The sequence below is a fragment of the Canis lupus genome, chromosome 32 (assembly GCF_048164855.1).
Source record: "Canis lupus baileyi chromosome 32, mCanLup2.hap1, whole genome shotgun sequence".
Taxonomy (NCBI): Eukaryota; Metazoa; Chordata; class Mammalia; order Carnivora; family Canidae; genus Canis; species Canis lupus.
Window position 1 is genome coordinate 21,437,614 of NC_132869.1, and position 21,529 is coordinate 21,459,142.

Consider the following 21,529-nt stretch of genomic DNA (forward strand, 5'->3'; position numbering starts at 1 on the left):
TGAAATTACTGAGCAGGCAGGGAGAAATCAACCCACATAAAGTCAAAGGTGCTCAGATTTACTGTTTGCGTACACAGGCAACCTTACTTAAAGTTCCTACCCCAGCCAACAATTGTATGGGAAAGTATTTATTAATAAATTGGTTGTGTCATTATGAGAAATAGGTAGGTCCATATAAATACCCTCAAAAAGGTTTTTAATAAGCTTATTAAAGATGAGTGAGACTTCTATTTTCCCTCATGTATGTGTTACTAAGCGAGAAGTACCTTAAGGTGTGACTAGAAGCAACATTATATATTTGCTATTTATTGTAACTTTGGGATACAGGGTAGTGGTAAAATGTTCTGGGTCTGAAGTAAGAGAGAGCTGGGTAGGAATTCTAGGTGTGCCACTTACTTGCTCCTTACCCAACTTCTCCAGGGCTCAATTTCATTAATGGGGAAAAGGTGAATAATAATATTATCTACCTGATAGGGTTTATGTGAGGGTTAAACTATCAATGTAACAAGGACTCAGTTAATGTTGAGTGATGTTGCCCTAGCATTAGGACCCTGCAGTGATGTAACAACTCCGCTGTGCGCGGCCTTCTGTTCCCCAAGATTTTAGTCCGTATGCCACACAATTACAAGGACAGACATCCTACTTGATCATCAAGTACCCCTTCAAGATCTGCATCTTGTACCTCCTCTTTTAATCTGTTATGTCTCCAATAATTCCTTCTCTTCTTGAATCTGTTTTACTCCCTTTGTCAAGGTTAATGACCCCATTGTTGACATGCTGGACTCCCTCCTTACTTGGGGTGAATCTTCAAACATTTCACAAGCCTGCATTCCTTTGCCTCATTTATCCTTTCACTGTCTGCTTGAATTTCCTTGGCCCTGGATTTAGTGTTTTCTTCCTTGCCTCTACTTTACAACTGAATGTTCATGGGGAAAAATCCTACAACACTTCTTGGTACCAGGGCCAACAAATCTAGTCCTTTGTAATCAGTGGCATTAACTTTGGCCCATGTTATCACATAGATTACCGGGAGTCCTGAGGCAGTCTATTAATTCCCCTCCTTAAAGTTTCCTGACATCCATTTGAGGAATCTATTTACCACAAAATGCTTCTAAGCATTGCCACAGTGAGTGCCGTCTGCAGAAGAGTGTCAATGAAATATTAGCCAAGTACCCATCTATTAGTCTCAAAGTTTCTACCTAAACATTAAAATAGGATATTGCTATTATTTAATTAATCCTAAATTATAAAGTCCATTTTTAAAAATTCTCTGTAATTCTTGGCAAACATTTTCTACAGATTCCAGACTATGTCTGGAGCTAGGAAAGGAGACTTAATGAAGAGCTGAGTAGGAAGCAAGCAGATTCTGATCTTCCTTCCTCTGTTATTTTCCTTTTCTCTCCCTCTGACCATTTTGTTAACCAAGAGGAGTGACAATGAGTCACAGGCATATAGTGGAGAGGATTATAGGCTGAGAAATCAGAAATCAAGCAGCTGAACTGCCCCTGGAACTAGATTATGTCTTTCTTTTTCCACAGCACTGCAGGAACAGAATAGCTAGCAGGCAGAGACTTGCCCAGCAAGAAGGAATAGCCCTGCTAAGTTGCTGGAGGATGGCCATTATTACTGGAGGGTCTTTTCTTTTTTTCTTTTTTTATAAATTTATTTTTTATTGGTGTTCTATTTGCCAACATATAGAATAACACCCAGTGCTCATCCCGTCAGTGCCCACCTCAGTGCCCGTCATTCAGTCACCCTCACCCCCCGCCCACCTCCCCTTCCACCACCCGTAGTTCGTTTCCCAGAGTTAGGAGTCTTTCATGTTCTGTTGGAGGGTCTTTTCTAGACATGGTTACCTCTTTAAGGAGGAGACACATTAATCTCACAGAGATTTCTGGGCATGTTCAGAAAGTGACATATACATGACGTATTTCTCTCGTTTTATTTTCTGAGGTTCATAAGGCATGCAGTTTTGTTTTGTTTTTTACAAGGCATGCAGTATTAAAGAATCCAAGAAATCCTTTAGGAAAAAAATCTGTTTCTCTCTGTTTCAGCTAGTGCTTCCCACATTTATTTGACCCTAATCATTTCTTTGCCCAATACCACTTCTTAATATCCTAAGTAACTCTAGAAACACCTCATGGGACATGAAACTTAGCTCTAACCATAACCAAAGCATAGATTAACCAAAAATGTTGGCAAGGTTATCTGGTAAGAAGAATACACCCAAGAATGGAACTCTGGGGAACATGATATTCAAAGACAGAGGAAAAGGACTCTAGAAAAAGCTAAGAATGGGAGAATGTGAGGGAGGAAAGATTTCAACAAGGCCAAGTGCAGCAGGGAGATCAAGGAAGACAAGACATAATGAGAGTCTTTCTGGTTTGTCAGTAAGAGTAATGGTGACCTACTCCTACTTCTAATTTCACTTTGTCACATATAAATCAGGATAGAGTAACAAGGTTTGAAATAACAGTCCAACTGTGGCATTTAAATTAGCTTTTTAACTTCTTTGAGACTAGTTTCCTCTCTTCCAGATGACAAATTTATTTCATTTCTTTTGTGTTACATAATCTCCTTTATTTTGACTTTTTATTTATTTATTTTTTTTAATTTTTATTTATTTATGATAGGCACACAGTGAGAGAGAGAGAGGCAGAGACACAGGCAGAGGGAGAAGCAGGCTCCATGCACCGGAAGCCCGACGTGGGATTCGATCCCGGGTCTCCAGGATCGCGCCCTGGGCCAAAGGCAGGCACCAAACCGCTGCGCCACCCAGGGATCTGGGATAAATGCCACATTTTAAAAAACATTGTCCAAGGATCAAGATAAAAGCAAAAGTTGAAGCAAATATTCTATGCTACAGATATCAAATTATCTTGTTTTTTATAAGAGGTATTTCAGAGCATTTCTAGCCATCTGTACCATTAGGTTACCTTCAAGGCCGATACTTACAGGGAACAAGAGAGCTAGAGAACTCTTTGTTTCCTGACAGTAGGTTAAGTAAAAGAGAGAGGCTATGTAGAACTATTAAAAATACAAAAGGTAGCTGGTAGATAAAGAAGAGTTCTTGAAATAGATAATTTAATTACAAATAGAAACTGAATTTTCTTTTTGTAGGAATACAACTTTGAAATTATAATAAAAACTAGTAGAGGAAATAATTACATAAATATATGCTTTCTGTGTAAATTTTACATGAAGTCATTCAATACGTAAGACAAAGTCTTTAAAGTGTTTGACTTTACTAAGTATTCATGAATAAAGTCATATGATTCATGGGATTTGCTTTACAACAACTCAATCCATTGGATGAGGTAGGTAGGAGGAATAGAGTAGGGGTAGAAATGTGTTGACCATTTTAAGTGTATAGAAATGCAACTGATTTCTGTGCATTGATTTTATATCCTGGCACACTGCTGAATTCCTGTATGAATTCTAGCAATTTTGGGTGGAGTCTGTGATGTGATGAGCACTGGGTTTTATACAGAACTGATAAATTATTAAATAATACATCTGAAACCAAAAAAAAAAAAAAAAAAAGAAAGAAAGAAAAAGAAAAGAAATGTGTTGACCATTTTAGAATTGGGTAATGAGTACATGAAATACATGGGGATTCATTCCACTATTTGCTTTTGTATGTGCTTAAATGTTTTCATTAAAAAAAAAAAAAAAAAGCAAATGTTTGACTCACCACCATCAGAGTCATCTCTTCTTTAAGGTCATCATATCGTTCTTCTAAGCGACTAAACTCATTCAGAAGGTTCTGATACCTCAGTCTTTCATCATTAAGATCGAGTTCCAGTTGTTTTGTTTCTTCCACTAACTTTTTCTCCATAGTCTCTGAAAGAAAACAAAAGGGAAAAGCATAACAAAGATGGCTCTACAGAACTCAAGAGTACAAACATGTATGCTGACTTCCAGTTTCTCTACAAAGGGTTTTACTTTTAGCACCATGAACTACAAAGAGAATGTAGAGAAAGAAAACATCATGACAAGAAAATATAATAGTTTGTTAATAACAATCATCTACTGAGGTCTTCCATGTACTATGGATTTAGTGCCATTAGCTCATTCACTGTTTACAGCACATTACAAGCTCCACTACTCATTGTTTAGTATTTTTTATTTCACTATATTTCAGGCTCTTATAAAACTCTTTTGTCCAAATTAGCATACTCTGTCAAAAAGTCAGAGATACTCCTCACATCTCTGAGGGTGGCGACTTCCCAGTGAAACCAGTTGTCCTATGTTCTGTGTCAACTCTCTGCTCCGTCCCCAGGCTGAGATCTTACAATTTTTCTACCATGTCGAATCACCCCCTCTCCAATCACTCCCCCATTTCAAACCAGATAAAGCCCCCATGCCTGGTCATTTGTGTCACTACTTCTCTTGTGTGCTGCTGGGGGCACCCATTTACCATCCCATTCTGCTGTCTCTGTTGCCAGCAGCTTGCATTTGCCTGGGATGTCATCTGGAGACGAGATGAGCCCCTGACTACAGATAAAGCAAAGCAAAGAGCCTCAGATCTCAGCTGTATGTTTTACCTAAATGAGCCAATCAGTCACATTTATAAATGTTAAGCTTCCTAATATTGATAAGGCCCATTTTATTCTCATGTTTTGGAGCTAAATATTAGCTGCCCTGCCTGTTTCGCCTGCTTCACCATTTCTTTCCCTGTCCGCTCCATAAGGGTGTGGGCAGCAAGTATCCTGTCACAACTGCTTCCCTGGTGCCCACCACAGTGTTTCCCTAATGTAGGGCGTCAATAATGTGTAAATGAATGAATGAATTTCTTCTCCTCTAACATTCTATAAATTGCCTTTTATTCTCACCAATTTGCAGAAGCTGCATAAAGCTACCAAGAAATTTTCCCTAGGCAAATCCAATGTTAGCTCTTTGTTCTTGTGATCCAATTTCAAGTATTCTCCTCATTCTGGATCTTCCCATCACATTCTGCATCCTAGCAGCCTCCTTTCCATGATCAATGACTGTTTTTAATATCATTTTTTTTCTAGTTTCTTTTCTCCACCTTATCCCTTACTTGTGGTCATCCCATAAGGCTTAATTCCAGATTTCTTCTCTTTCCATTATTCCCTATAATTGGGAGGGAGAAGGTAGTGGGGGGCAAAAACACAGAGGGCTCTCTTACCATCATAGCTTTAATGGATACCCAAAGGCCTATTTCTTTCTGTCTCTCATCTTTAATCTCAATTTGTTTTCAGGACATCTCTACTTGGAGGCCTACCTGACATCCAAAATTTAACACTGTAACAACTGATCTCATTAATTTTACTCATAAACAGGTACTTCCCCCCCTCAGTTTCCTCATCAGTAATAACACACCATTATTGTTGTAATACCTCATCTCAAAACATCAGGAGATTATTATTCCTTTTCTGAATACCACATCAAAAAGGATAATATTCTGGTGATTTTTTTTTCATAAAAATATATCCTCACTCCAACCCATCTCTTTCTCTCTGTCTTTACCACCAATTACTATAGCTTTGATCTTTGTATCATTTAGCCCACATTTATATATATGTGGACTCCTTGTTAATTATCATCATTCTTATCTATCTCACAACTAGCAAATAGAATAAATATCTACATCTAGTTAGTTCTCTATTAAAAAAAATTAGAGTTGCTTTTTTGGGGGGTGGAAAAGAGTTACTGATCTTGAAAGAATAATAACCATTTTTTTAGCAAAAAATAAATACACATAGACATATACATATTAGCTCACGATTTCTTCCTAGTTCAATAGAATCCTATAAGCTATAACTAATATATCACAAAGAACAAATTAATTTTTAAAAAATTACATAGGATTCTGACTGCACATGAATTCACATTTGTGCAAAGAAAGACCAGATGACAAGTTCACCAACTAAATCAACCAAAATATTTCCAGTGCTTGCCTCTTGGAACTTCATAAATTTACTGATGACAATGTCAACTTTTTAAAATATTTCAGCTCTAAGCAAAGTTGTAACTTCTAAAACCTTGGTCTGCATTTGGCTGGAGTACAGTAGGTTATGCCCACCTGAGCCTTACCTGTCATCTCCTTAGCCTGCTCCACAATAAGATGATTGAGAGCCTCTTTTTCCTGCTTCAGCAAAGTGTTTTCTTCCTTCAGATTTGACACCAGCTATCAAATAAAACAATACACTCAGATGGCAGCAGTAGACAGGGGACGCCCAGTACTGGATATAAAAAGCATACCGCAGGCCCTCCCTACCTCCATGTCTCTGTGCCTCATTTCTTTACCTCGGTCCATGTAGTCAGTTTTTGAACTTGGCTCAAACATTGCCCCCTCCAGAGGGTCTTCCTGGAAACTCTCTCCAATTAGGTATCTCTCCTACAGGACCCTGTATGTGTCTCGTCATAACCCTTATAAATGATTTACTTCTACTTCCCTCAGAAACTAGAAATCTCTGGGAGATGGAGATAATTGCTGTTGTTTTACTTTGTACCTTGAGCATTTAGCAATTGCCTGGCACCTAGTAAGCGTTTGCTCTTGAAGGAATGAAAATGCCTTCTCACCTCAACAGCCTAACACAAAGCTTATGGGTACTCATGATTCAGGTATTAAGAGAGATTAAGGAGGTTAAGAAAGATGTGAAAGGCATTTTGGTTCTGGAATTCACCGAATTCCTTCTGAAGCTCCCTGCTACCTGTCTTGAGAAAGAAAACTGCCCTTTTATCTCCTCTTAAGAGTTTTAGAAGGTTACAAACTAGTCCTTTTAGTCCATGTCTAAGCTCTGGCCTTACAACAGTGTGAAAGTACTTAATGCCACAAAACTGTACACTTAAAAATGGTTAAGGTAGTAAATTTTATGTTATGTATATGTGTATTTTGCCCCCCCAAATCAGACACATACACATGCAAACAAAACATTTCGCCCTTTCACTTTCCAGTTCCCAGTTGGATGAGGATCCCAGGAAGCAAAACTCAAAACCAAAGGTTAACTCTGCAAAGTTTATGGCTTACTCAGTTCACCTATGAAATAAATGTGTGCTTATGATGACTGAAATCTGAATTCCTTTCTCTAAGCATAAATTCAAGGAACTCTTAGAGTGATAGCTTGTTTTCCTTCCCTCCGTCCTTCCTTTTTAAGGTAAGCTCTATGCCCAACATCAGGTTCAAACTATAACCCCAAGATCAAGGGTCACATGTTAATGCAATAGCTTTAATAATAAAGAGAAGGTTATCAGGAGTTCAGAGACAGAGAAAGGGAGCTCTGTGACTAAGGACCCCTAAAGACCAGGGAATTAGATGGGAACACTGTGCCACAGCAGAAGTCGGTCCAGAAGGTATTCTTTCTGATGGCCCAGTCTCTTCCCTCCATACTGAAATAGCCTTAACAGCTGCTCTCACTAGAAAGGGTGGAACTCCTGACATGCTCTTGAGAGAAACTGCTCTTTGTCAGCAGTGTGCAGCCAATAAACTGTGGTGCTTTTACAAAACACATGTGCCTCCCCCATACTTCTAAAGCCTGGGCAGCTATCTTTTTAAAAACTCTTCAGTAGATTCAGATACACACTCCTGGTTACAAAGAAGAGTTCTAGAGTATCTTCTAGGCTCCTTGATCAGAATGGTTGGGAAAGTAGCTTTCCTGACCATAAAGCTGGCTGTCAGAGTGAAATTTTTTTCATTTTTCCCAATTACTATACTCTGCTCAAGAGAATTAATGGTGGTATCTATAGCTGTCTCTGGGAAAAGCAGAAGATAATAAAAGAGAAAGGAAAAATCTGAATCTCTTCAAGTGTGCCATTCTTTCAGACTAGAAAGGTATCAACTTGACTTTGAATAAGAAAAGAGAATACTCCTTTTCTTCTTTTTAAAGATTTTACTTATTTGAGAGAGAGAGAGAGAGAGAGACAGAACACAACAGAGAGCACAAGCAGGATGGAATAGCAGAGGGAGAGGGAGAAGCAAGCTCCTCTCTGAGCAGGGAGCCTGACGTGGGACTCCATCCCAAGGAGCCCCTGGGATCATAACCTGAGCCGAAGGCAGACACTTAACTGATTGAGCCACCCAGGTGCCCGAGAAGAGAATACTCCTATCAAGCTTAAATACTCTTAAATACTTCAGATTCCTCTTCAGGAATCTGAGAATCTGAGACTCAAGAATCTATGAAGAGCTTCTGTAGACTCAAGAAATGAAAAAAAGAGTTCTTAAACCTCAAGAGTATCCCTCTGAATGCCTATTTGAATTCTGATGAATAAGCTTACTATGTCAAAATAACATATTAATGCCATTGCTATTTCTGTATATGGAGCCCAGATCTGCTAGAGATACAGGAAGAATTATTAAGACCCTGAACACCATGGGAAAATTGCAATTTTATTAGCTACACTATCCCATCTGAATTGCACCTAAGTGCCTTCTGAGGTTCTCACTGCATACACTGTGTTAATATTCAGAAACCAGTACAGGGGAGCCTTGGTGGTATGGTTGGTTAAGAGTCCGACTCAGTTTGGGCTCAGGTCGTGATCTCAAGGTTGTGAGACTGAGCCCCGCATCAGGCTCCACGCTCAGCCTTCTCCCTCTCTCTCTCCCTCTGCCTCTCACCCTACGCTTGCACACTCTCAAATAAATAAAATTTTATATATATATATATATATATACACACACACACACACACACATATATATATACACACACATATATATATCAGTACAGAAAAAGTACAGGAAATTGGAAGCCTTGCCAGTAGTTACAGCCAATAGTCATCTCTGTTTTCATTTGAAGGTGGTAATACTAGCAGAATTTATGAAAATCTATCACTTTTTTCAAGTAAGCTTTATGTTGAGGTACTTTTATTTTGCTTAAATAACACATTGCATTGGTACTTAAGAACCTTAATGTTTTCTGTACTTAATAAAGTTTTGATGTAAACTTTGATATAAATTTGTAATATAAAATCACCAGTCTATAAGCATTGTTGTTGTTCTATCTGAATACCAGCTCTTGGCTACAATCAGTGTTTCGACATTTGGATTTCTCCCACTTGGACTTCTTACACAGCCTTACTGCAGATTTCCATAAAGATCTGTACTGTACTATCAGCTAGTGACATTTCATTGCTTGACTGACTTCTTACTCATTAACTCTTTTGATGAACAAGATGTCTACACTTCATCCAGATCTATGTATTTAAAGGAAAAGAGGACAGAGTAGGTACTTGGCCATGAATTCTCACAATACTGCTTTGCCTCTGTTCTTACTAGAGTCAAAGGTTCTACTAAAAGACCTACAACTACTCATCCATCATGTGGGAGAAATGCTTGGAAAACACTAACAATGAACAGTAAACAAACTGACATTTGTATTTTACCTTTGATTGAAACCAACCTTGAGCCACATGGGCCAGGTCATGATGACAGCACATTTCCTCTGTGAAAGGAGTAGATGGGGTTATAAAAAAGAGCTCCTACCTGCTCAGTTTCCTGTTTGTATTTATCTGCACGTTCCTCAATAGATTTTTTCTCTGACTGAGTTTGTTCCAGGTCTTTCCGGAGTTTGGCGATTTCTTCCTGCAGACTGAGGACCCGTCCAGTAGCAACCTTAGCCTCCTCCTCACTTAGTTGAAGACGCTCTAAGTCACTTCGTAGTTTCTCAGTCTCTGAGTTATATATTCCTTCCAGAGTAGTCAGTTTCTCCATGAGGCATTTGTAGTCTTTGTTCTTTTAAACACACGCATAAGTAACAATAGGTAAATATATATATCAAATGCATTTTGAGAAAACCATATTTATTCATCATATTCATGCTATATCATCATAGCACTGCTGTAGTATCTAACCAAAATACTAACCACAACCTTTACAATCAATACCCTCATAATGATACAAAAAGGAAACAGGGAGAATTAATTCTGTTTTATATCATGAGCAACATGGATAGGATTCTCTCATGGTCACAAGGTGAGTTACCACAGTGAATTCTTAATTTCCTGATTCTTAAACCAGAAATAGATCTACACTTGCTTTTGAAAATAAATCAGTGTTCTACCAAAAGCCATATGCTAGTCAGGGATTCATAAAAATGATACAATGGCCTCAAAATCACAAGTTACTTACAAAACTCTTTATTACCTCAAAATTCCTCCCACTCCTCCCTCTTCCTGATGAATCCTGCTTTTATTATGTTTTCCCCTCCTCAGTATTTATGTATCGTTAATTAGCATTTTATCATTTTCATGTGCTAAAATATTACTTAGTAACTATCTCTAGGAAATAAAACTAGCCCTGCAAATAGACTATCTGCTTCTCAGAAGCATGGACATCTTCCTACCTCTTTTACCATATCTCAATGTTAAACAACTTATATGTAAAAAAATACTTTATGCAAATGAGTAATGATGATGAAAGAGATTTATAAAGTATAAAGTACAATACGACTCTTGGTCATAAATAACTTGGAGTGCTAATAAATCTGGCTGTATTCCTCAGAATAATTTCCTCCCTTAGTCCTTGCAAGTATAACCTTACCTATGAGCTTGTCACTATTTCCATAATGACATTAGTGTCATTATTATTTTACTTTTTTGCTATGATTGAAAAGTAAAGCCAAAGGCAAACACTGCTGAAATTAATCCCAGTGGAGTTCTTTAGGCATGCCCCATTCTCAGGGCTTTTGAATAAAACACACCTGCTCATCAACTTTGCGCTGCAGCTGCATAATCTTGTTCTCCATGCCGATATGGAGCTTCTTATAGCGCTCAACAGAGCGAGCTTCAATCTTGAGCTTCTTCAACTCGCGCTTGGCCATCATCCGCCGGAAGCAGCACTGCAGGTAGATGATGGCATGCATGCTTCTCTTGTAGCGGGTGCGAGCCAGCCAGCCCCGGACCCACTTCTGAATGATAACTGCTTTGTGCTCACGGAGCATCTGCAGAGAAGGATAAGTACAGGTAATGTCAGACCCTGGACTAGACTCAAGGTTCAACATTATCAACCCACATATGAGGAGGAGAATCCATAAACTGCCTAGGTGGAAAGATACAAAGATTGAACCAACAATACACTATTTGGATTTTACATTTCACAAACTTATGCAGGCACAAAATTTTTATTTTATTTTATTTTATTTTTTAAAGATTTATTTATTTATTTATTTATGAGCGAGAGAGAGAGAGAGAGAGAGAGAGAGAGAGAGATGGGCAGAGACTCAGGCAGAGGGAGAAGTAGGCTCCATGCCTGGAGCCTGATGTGGGACTTGATCCCGGGACTCCAGGATCTCGCCCTGGGCCAAAGGCAGGCACGCCAAACCGCTGAGCCACCCAGGGATCCCCCACAAAATTATTTTAAAAGGCGATTTGAAAAGTAGAATTTAAAATGTGATTTGAGAACCATACAGAAAAATGTTTATTCATGTTATATGTTTACATATGATGATAAGCAGAGTATATACACAGAAGCTGTCTAAATTAAAGGCACTAGAATACTAAAAGGAGAACAATTCTAAAAAGAAAGGAAAAAAAACATTAGGTATCTTATTGGTGTATGATTTTTGTTAGCAACAGATGATCCCCTGTAAAATGAACAGACCTGTGTGGTATTAAAATAAAAGACTGACCCACCACCCTTACTCCTGATACCATATCACTGTTCATTGGGTGTATGCTTGAAGACATGAGGTATGAGTAGTAAGCTGACTATAGAAGCCAACACTAGGGATACTGCAATGTCTACTACTAATTTACTGATTCTTCCTCTAAGAAACAAAAAAATGACACTCTTGTTTGCCATATTTGAGGAACATTATTTTTAAGGATTTCCCATTGCTATTTCAAATGTAGCAGGAATCCACTTATGAAATTAAAGGTGGTAGGGATGGAGCTTTAAAAGAAAAATAAGGGCAGCCCCGGTGGTGCAGTGGTTTAGTGCCACCTGCAGCCCAGGGCGTGATCCTCGAGACCCTGAATCGAGTCCCACGTCAGGCTCTCTGCATGGAGCCTGCTTCTTCCTCTGCTTGTGTCTCTGCCTCTCTCTGTGTCTCTATGAATAAATGTCTATGATTTTATGAAATGACTCTTGTATAACTGATATTTAAATATATGCATTTGATTAAGTATTAGCAATTATGACAAATGGACATAATGTACCTCTCATGAAACTTTTTACATGTAAAAATCTATTCAAATAGTTTAATAAAATCATTAAAAGAACAAATTTGGTTTTTAGACTATTTAACAAAGAAAAAATGTAACATTCTAGAAAAAACATTTAAGAAATAAGTGGCTAAGTCTTTTTTTTTTTTTTAAGTAGCTAAGTCTTACATACAAAAAAAAAAAAAAAATCATAGGTGTTTAGGAGACCTTAATCATCTGTTTGGCAATTGAAGGCTGCCCTTTCCAGCTGTTCTCCTAATGCCAAAGCAGCCTTCAGCTTCCACCCAGTGCAGTCACCGTGCATCCTGCTACAGTGAGACCAGCATTCTGAGCTCCCCCTGAATGTCACAGTCCTGAGGGAGCCCTTTGTCTTATCTGGGTGACTAGTGACCAAATGGATAAGAATCCGTGATGGAAACTGAAGGCTTTCAAACTTTAAAACTCAGAACACAGTGGCAAAGCTATTAATACCAGTTTTCCTATGCCATTTCCTTCTCTCCACGTTACTTTGAGCATTGATCCATTTCTGAAATTTCAGTCAAATGGAAACAGTATATAATTAGAGCTTTCACTCCCAAACTCAAGTCCATCAGTGAGTCAAAGAAGTGAATAATACCTGCTCTCCCTTTAAGACCCCCAAATCCCATGAAGGGGAAGCTTGGACTGGACACAGCTAGAAGGAGAACTGACAGGGGTGCTACTGGCCTGTATGTGAGCTTGTCTCTACCTGCCACCCCCACGTGTCCAGTCACAGTGGGGATTGAGTTGGCCAGAGTCTGTCTCTGCTAAACTGATGGCCTCCTAGCCCAGTTCAAATATTCCTGAGGAAAACAAGAGGGGAACCAGTTTGTTGTATCTAAAAGGTCAAGTTTAATAAGGCTTTTCCCCTCCTTGAAAGCTCATGCCTATACAGAAAAAGCACCAGAAGGTGTGGCAGAGAGAAAGACCCAGAGTAGCTGTCTTCAAATTTTCTTCAAAACATAGCTATAAAATATGCTCATTTAAGCATCAACTTTCCATATTTCTTTGTTGTCTAAAATTATTTCAAAATAAGAGTAAAATAAACACATAAATGAGACTTGGCCACGCCCATGCACTGCTTGTTACCAGAGATATGTCCCTCAAATCACTCTGATGCTCCTTCTAAAGGTGATGCCCACTGAGCTCTAAGATCTAGACTGTATTTCTGACTTATTGAGAATATACCCTAAAGGACAGACTCAAAACCTTGCCAAAGTGAGAGATTAAAATCTTCCATCAAGGAACGCCTAGATAGCTCAGTCAGTTAAACATCTGCCTTCGGCTTAGGTCATGGTCCCAGGGTCTTAGGATTGAGCTCCATCCATGTCGGGCTCTCTGCTCAGTGGGGAGTGAGCTTCTTTCTCCCTCTTCCTCTGCCTGCTGCTCCACCTACCCATGATCTCTCTGTGTCAAATAAATAAATAAAATCTTTATTATAAAAAAAATCTTCCATCAATTAGATCATACACTGTCAGAGGTGAGATTAAGATTAATCTGGTAATCTATTATCTAGTCATTTGATTATTGCTAGATATAAAGATTACTTAAAAATTTCTGGAGCATCATATTCTAGTCAATACAACTTTTAAGCACATTAATGTAATTTATTTCCTTTTCACTATGCTAAATTCTTCTAAAGTTGTTTCATTCTTGGTACAATCTTCTACCCATCTATCATAGTAGTCTACCTATTCAAAACTCATCACAGTCAGCTGAATAAAGGCCCCCAAAGACATCAGATCCTCATCCTTGGAATCTGTAAAGATGATCTTATTTGGGAAAATGGTCTTTGCAGATGTGATTAAATTAAGGGTCTTGGGGAACCTGGGTGGTTCAGTCAGTGAGCTTCCAATTCTTGATTTCAGCTCAGATGGTGATCTTAGGGTTGTGGGGTTGAACCTCACTTTCTGGCTCCATGTTGACTGCAGAATCTGCTTGTCTCTCCCCCTCCCCACGCTTGTGCACGCATTCTCTCTCTCTCCCCCGCCAAATAAAAAATCTTTTAAAAAAATTAAGGATCTTGAGATAGGAGGATTATCATGGATTATCTGGGTGGGCTTCAGATCCATCACAAGCATTCTCATAAGAGATAGACAAAAGAAACAATGTTAGACACACAGAGAAGAAGGTGATATGGAGATGGAGGCAGAGGCTGGAGTGAAGCAGCCACAAACACATGGCTATTGGCAGCTGCCTGGCAAAAGTTGGAAGAGGCAAGAGACAGATTCTCTCCTGGAGCTTCTGGAGAGAGTACAGCCCTGCTGACATCTTGATTTTGGACCAGGGATCCTGATTTTAGACATCTGGCCTCAGAACTTTGAGAGCATAAATTTCTGTTTTTTAAGCTACCAAAAGCTTAAAATTGGTAATTTATTATAACAGCCACAGGAAATTAATATAGTCACTTTTTTTCAAATTACACAGATAAGGGGAGAAAGGTAATTTTTTCTACTATTCTATTAATATATGCATTTAATACTTAAAAATATATTTTAGTTGTTGGTTGTCTCCATTCAGTTCTTATATCCACAGGAACTCCTGTGGTATTTTGTTCAGATGTAGAATTTGATTAATGTTAATGGAATGAATAAACAAAATTGGAAATAATGCCTCACCTTGCGATACCTATTTCTGGCTAAGTAGCCTCGCAAATAAGACTGGAGAACAATAGTGGCCGTTCGTCTGATCTTGTATTTCCTGCGGACTATATACATGCGCCAGTACTTCTGAATAATCGTTGCTGCCTTGGTTCTGCGCAGGAACTTAGCATAGCTGGCCAAAGAAAAGGGTGGTGCATTGTCAGTAATTAGAAAAACCCAAGAGTACATTTTGCAGAAACTTAAAGCACCAATATCTTCAGCATAACAAGTAGTACCTCCATTGTTATAATTCTAATATTACACATGTAAAATCACTTATATTCATATAGCAATTCATAGTTCCCCCAAATATTGTTGCATTCATTATCTGATTTGAGTCTTCCCTGAATAGTAGGATGTCCCATATTACCTGATATTACAAAAAAGATTTACAAAAAAGAAAGTGAAGCTCAGAAGAGTTCTCTCTTTCTAGGACAGTGTTTATTACCTCAGCTGTGTCTCCTTTACATCAGTGACTGGCTATCCACAGTAAGCCCATATTTACTTAGCACCAGCTTTCTTACATCTAGCCATTGCTAATGTGTGATGTTTCTCCATAATCTACCTGTTTGGGCAGAAGTTCTTCATCATTAATTCATCTCTACTGACAGTTCTAAATTAAAATCATCCTCATATGTAATCATACTAGGTATCATTCTCCTCTAGATCTTCTCAGTTAATTGCTCCTGAAAACTCTTCAATGGAATCATTATTAACGAGCACATATTCATGACTGTTTTTAATTTACAGAAGATTTCTTCAAGCCCACATAAAAGTACAAAAAGTTAAAAACACCAAGGACACAAGTAGGCAGTAGTTTGTAATTTTTTGGTAGATGAATCTAAATGATTCATAAGGGTGAGTGAAATTTCCTTCGATTTAATGGTCTTGTGAGTAGATGTTATTCTTTGAAACTAGGAAGACGCAGGGTGTTGCCTTCTCAAATAGGAAGACCACTGAAAACTGTCCTCAGTTGGACAATGAACCAGATGAGCTCTTTGGGCTCCGGGGCCATGAGTCAGGCTGGACAGGCCACCAAGAAACCTACCATCGGGCCTGGTAGCCTCGCACATATCTCTGCACAGTAATGGCCGCCTTCCGCATGCGCAGGTACTTCTTCCGCAGCAGCCACCCTCGGATGGTCTTCTGGATCCGGATGCAGGCAGCCCTCAGCTTATCTGCCCTCAGTTTTTCTAGATAGGCCACTTGACCAGCACGGAAAAAGATCTTTGTCTTACCAAACTGGTATTTGTCCTTGTCCTATGTTTTGGAAGAAATTGTATACTCAGAAGTAGAAATGTTGACCATATAAATGAACTTCTAAAAGAGGAAAAAAATGTCTACAAGCAGAATCAGTAAAGGGATGACTCTATTAACTAAAACTTAGACTACATCACAATTAACTAATAAAGTCAGACTGTTTAATCCTATGCAAGTTGAGCAAATAGAAGGGATTTTAAGGAAAACTGCAGTTTTTAATTAAGAGTTATTTTCCAGAATCATTCTACCTGAAATTATTATCTGAGGCCAAAAACTTGGTTGTGGGTTATAGGCAGTTATTGTTTACATGTTTGCATTTTAAATATCTCAAGGAAATGGAGATGCTGACACTCCCTCTGACTGACTCAGGCTGTAAGCATTACATCAGGCTGTATGTTCCATGAGAAAGCTGAAGGGACAAAAAAACACCAGCATGAAGAGTCAGGCAAGAAGCCACGCACACAAAGTAAGAATTAAACAAGAAACTTGCGTGTTCACATCAGGAGTTAAATTTGCAACAGTTATCTGTTGCTTTTATCAACAATATTTGAAAATAAACACATCTCTATAAATGTATCTAAAATCCTTCTATAAATTTCAAAACTCCTTTTATAGGAACATAATCGCTTATCTTGCTCATTGCCTTTGGATTACAAGCAGAGTCCAACATAAACATGCATGTTATTTTTGGTCTATCACATTCTTATGTACCTCCTCTAGAAGGATGCAGGTTATTAACCATGCTCATATCAAAAGAAGAGTGGAATTTATTTATAATGATCACTACCATGTTCTAAAATTCTAAGGGAAAACAAAGAAAATCACTTTTCAGTGTATATAGTCATCTCCTATCTTGTATACGAACCAGAAAAATCAGAAATCTCCATATATACATAAATCATGTAAAATTATTTTTATTTAAATCAATAAAGTTTACATAGGAAGTCTAGCTGAAGACATAAGCTGAGCTAGAAGGTGGCTCCTCTCTCCCTCTCCTGCCTCAGTTTCCCCACTCCACCCCTGCTCTCCTCTACCATGCAGCCTCCTCTGTCAAACCACCCTGCGCATCCCTGAACCAGGTCTGATGTGGTCTGGGTGACGACGTGGTCTGGGTGTAGGACTGTCCAATTTTGCTTTCTGTTCCCACCTGAATCTAGGTTAAAAAGGAATTGCTCCAAACCCAAAAGCAGGATTCTTTTTACACATTACTAAGAAAGTGGCCTTAGCTCTTCCCAAGAAACCAAAAAATGTTATTACCAAAGAAGAGATATTACATTTAGTTAGTAGTCAGTAATTAAGACTAATTACCTCAAAGTGAGGTAATCTGTTCAAACTATTGTCAAACAAGTGAAAATATTTTTTTAAAATATCTTTCATGAGGGGCAGCCCAGGTGGCTCAGCGGTTTAGTGCCACCTTCGGCCCAGGGCGTGATCCTGGAGACCCAGGATCAAATCCCACATTGGGCTCCCTGCATGGAGCCTGCTTCTCCCTCTGCTTGTGTCTCTGTCTCTGTCTCTCTCTCTCTGTGTCTCTCATGAATAAATAAAGTCTTTTAAAAAAATCTTTCATGCATCTTAAACTCTTCATAAACTATATCATTGGTTCTCAAAATGGAGTCTTCAGATGAGCATCAGCATCACTTAGGAACTTGTTAGAAATCCTTATTATTGGGCCCATCCCAGAACTACAGAATTAAAAATTCTGCAGGAAGGGGGTGCCTGGGTGGCTAGTGGTTGAGCATCTGCCTTTGGCTTAGGCCATGATCCTTGGGTTTTGGGATTGAGTCCCTCATCAGGATCCCCGCATGGAGCCTGCTTCTCCCTCTGCCCATGTCTCTGCCTTTCTCTATGTGTCTCCCATGAATAAATAAATTAAAAAAAAAAAAATTCTGCAGGATGGAACCCAGCAATCTATTTTTTTTTCTCCAGCAATCTATTTTAACAAGCCATCCAGGTGACTGTGATACATTCTGAAATTTTAAAACTCTCTAGTTTGGCATGCATGACTTTTCAAACACCAACCTACATTTTTTAACCATATCCCTACCGTCCCATATACCAATCTTATACTGCAAACAAAACAGTTTACTGTTTTCTGAGCCAACTCTATGCTTTCCTACTTTTTCATACATTGCTCCCTATTAGAATGTCTTTCTACTTTTTTACTATCTTCCCAATTCTTTAAGGCCTGACTCAAAACACACTTCTTCCCTGAAATTATTCCTCCTTCCCATAGCACACATGGCTTTGTCTTCCTCTGATTTCTTTTGTGTGTAATAGACCTTAAGGCATATTATACTTACCTCTAAAATGCATGAATTTCCAAGACAGACTATGTTACCTTGGGGCAAGGCTTATTTTTTCTTAATCACACAGTATATCTGGCCTGATATCTTCTGTAAGTACAAGATGACCTCTAATTGATAATGATCAAACTCTAAACAAGTGTATCTGAGGTCTGGGTCCAGGCCTCACCCTCCTGTTTCCTAACAGTAGACCACCCTCCTCACAAGGGGGCCTAGCATCCTAAGCACAGTATGCCTTCACCTCTAACATAGTATGCAAAATAATCTGCATTAGTAGTTTATGAATTTCCCAGGGGCTTCAAATATTACAATCACAAGGCCTTTGGCCAATACCTGTTCAGGTAAAGGTAAATGGGACTCTTTCTTACCAGTATCAGTTTCTCTAACACATTCTTGCATGTTTGCTTTCTGTCACTCAGCACATCCTTTTGCTTCATTAGGACACGGTAACGGCTGAAAAACTCTTGGTAAGTCCACCTGTATAAAGAAACTCACATCAGCTTACTTGAAGGGGCAAAAATCTCTCCCAGAAGATCCCTCATATTTGAAACCCGCCCAGCTGACCGTGAGGGGAAGCCCGCAGCACTGATGCGGATGGTCTCCAGGACACCGCAGGCTCTCAGCTGCTGTACTGCCCTCTTCTCGTCAAACCTACATGTCAAAGAAAATGGACATCAGTGATATATAAAGAAGCCTGGCTAGAGCCACAAATTACTCTCCTCGGTCCAGAGAGAAAATTCTTTTGTAAGGAGCCAAATGGATAAAATAGAAAACATTCCAAAGTTGGAGCAGATATCAAAATGGAAAACTCTGTGTGACAGTGGGGAAGAGATAATTAGCAGTAAAAATAAAGAGCGGAGCCATAAACATTATTTGTAGTTCATGCCACAAACCTATAAGAAATACCACTGGGCATATTTTTAAAAAACCAAAATTCTTCACTACTTTGCCCATATTCATTAAATGGCTTGGTCTGATAAGTTGTTCTCTTAATCTTTACCTCACCATATATAGCTTCCCTGGAATAAAGACTAGCCAGCTTTGCAGATTCCTCTAAATTAAATATTCAATTATTTGAATTGAATTCAATTATTTGAATTCAATTATTTTTTAATAATTCCATTATTCAATTGAATTTCTTTAAATTCATTCAAATTATTCAATTCAATTGCATTCATTCAATTATTTTTCTTTAAATACTGGTTTTCTAAAAGTTCTATTCAACTTCATGTGTACATACAAAGCATTTAGTGTCCACACCAATACAAATTATTTTTATTTTGTACTATATCTTTTATACTTTGTCTATTTAATGCTAGACAAATAGCATCTTCACATTATACTGACACTAAGAAAAGAAATAGCGAGGCCTGCCCCTTGCTGAATGATCACTCTTGGTACTCTCCCAGTTAAGCCCTGAGCACCCTCTCTGAGCCTTCTGCTGTGCTGTCTTCTCAAGTGTTCTGTTGGCCATAGGTGATGGGGTTGGCTGATGGAAGGTAACAGCCCCTAGGGTTATCCAGAAGAGTGGCCCAGGCTGTGGCAGCTCTTTCTGTCTCCCATTTCCTCCAGAAAGAGCTTCTTGGCTATCAGGAGGCTGTACATCTTTCAGAACTGCCCTGCACCTAAGGCAGAATCTCAGAGGGCGGGATTGGCAGAGCGTAGGAAAATGAATGCTCATACCTTACTGGGTGGGAGTGGGAGCTACAACCTTTGGTAAATGTGCCTCATCTGACCCAAAAATTCCTCTTCTAGAAATATATTATCCTAAGAAGATAATCAGGCAAATATACAAGAACGTTTGGCAAAATATATTTATCATAGCATAGTTGGGATAACCTAAATGGTCATCATTTAGGGAATAATTTGAATAAATGATGTATGTCTATACAGTGAGATACTATATAGTCATTAAAATGATGATGTGGATTTTTATTTACTCACATGTAAAGCGTCCAAGTTTATTAAGTTAAAACCAGATACAAAACAGCAATTACAGCATAAGCCCCTCCCTTTTATTAGTGTCTCTCTTTCTTTCTCTCTTTCTCTCTCTCTCTCTCTCTCACACACACACACACACACACACACACACAGAAACACAGCAGGGAAGGAAGAGATGTTGGTTGGTTAAGAAGGATTTATGTGAGTGAATATCAGCTTTTTTTCAGGGTATAATGAATTTTTAAAAATTATTTTTATGATATTTTATATTTTTCAAAAACTGTCTTTACAATGCACATGCATTACTTTTAAATTTTGAGAAAAATTTCCATTTTGAATAAAAAAAACTTCCCCCTCACACATGGTGTTCAATGTAGGACAAGACATTTAGTAATAGTAGACAGGCTCTGATGGTTTCAACAGTTGGAAAGTAGCAGGGAGAACACTGAGCCTCCACCAAAGCAGCCTTACCCGACCTGATTCTGGTTTTAACTAATGGCCAAATTAACAAAGCCCCGAGACCTTGAATTAAAGTAAATTCAAAATAGAAAGCAGAACTAGGAATGCTTGGTTGACCTCCACTTTTAAAATCTTCAAAAGGTCAGCTACTAATTTGTTACATATTCTCCAAAGAAAACGAAAAGAGAAAAAAAAAATCTATTAACTAGTGATTTCCCTCTACAAGTCATGAAGATTTATCCAAATATTTTTCCTTCTGTTGGTATGGGAATCCCTATGAAACTTGGACAGTTTTTAATTCAGTAGTTGAGAAATGCTTACGTGAAAGGGAACTTGAAGTCATTAGGCTTAATGCAGCGCACGTAGTGAGGGGTAGTGGCATTGAGGGTCTCCATAAGCAGATGAAGGGAGTTTCGGAACTTCATGAAAAACAAAACAAAAGGAGCCATCAAGGTTTTGTCAAAGTTGACGTATAATAACTTAAAGTTTTCCAATGACACTACTGGAGATGATTTTGCCCCCTTTGACCTGACACAACCTCAGAAGTGGGGGTGTTCTAAATAAGAATGTAGGGCTTTAGGTTAAAATTTGCTTAAACTCAGCCATTTATATGCTTATTCTACTAAATATACATTTGTTCTCCTCCCACCACATTTCCCTCATTCCGTTTTTAAAAACTTGTTTTCTTAGAGACATTTTAGGTTCACAGAAAAATTAACTGAAGAGGGATTTTCCATCTGCCCCCTGCCCCCACACAGGCAGCACCTCCCCCATTATC

The 21,529-nt window shown here is 38.6% G+C and overlaps 1 protein-coding gene across 4 annotated transcripts in view; it reads right to left on the reverse strand.

The window, feature by feature from the left end:
• The window catches only part of MYO5A (myosin VA), a 183,936-nt gene that overhangs the window by 45,228 nt on the left and 117,179 nt on the right, over positions 1-21,529 (reverse strand). For all 4 annotated transcript variants that reach the window (XM_072808558.1, XM_072808557.1, XM_072808556.1 and 1 more), the window contains exons 16-24: positions 21,073-21,170; positions 18,916-19,002; positions 18,720-18,828; positions 15,834-16,045; positions 14,762-14,918; positions 10,664-10,903; positions 9,448-9,696; positions 6,061-6,154; positions 3,695-3,843 (exon numbers count right to left, since the gene is read on the reverse strand). In XM_072808558.1, the coding sequence (XP_072664659.1) occupies positions 3,695-3,843; positions 6,061-6,154; positions 9,448-9,696; positions 10,664-10,903; positions 14,762-14,918; positions 15,834-16,045; positions 18,720-18,828; positions 18,916-19,002; positions 21,073-21,170 (1,395 nt within the window). The remainder of the gene's footprint in view (positions 1-3,694; positions 3,844-6,060; positions 6,155-9,447; positions 9,697-10,663; positions 10,904-14,761; positions 14,919-15,833; positions 16,046-18,719; positions 18,829-18,915; positions 19,003-21,072; positions 21,171-21,529) is intronic.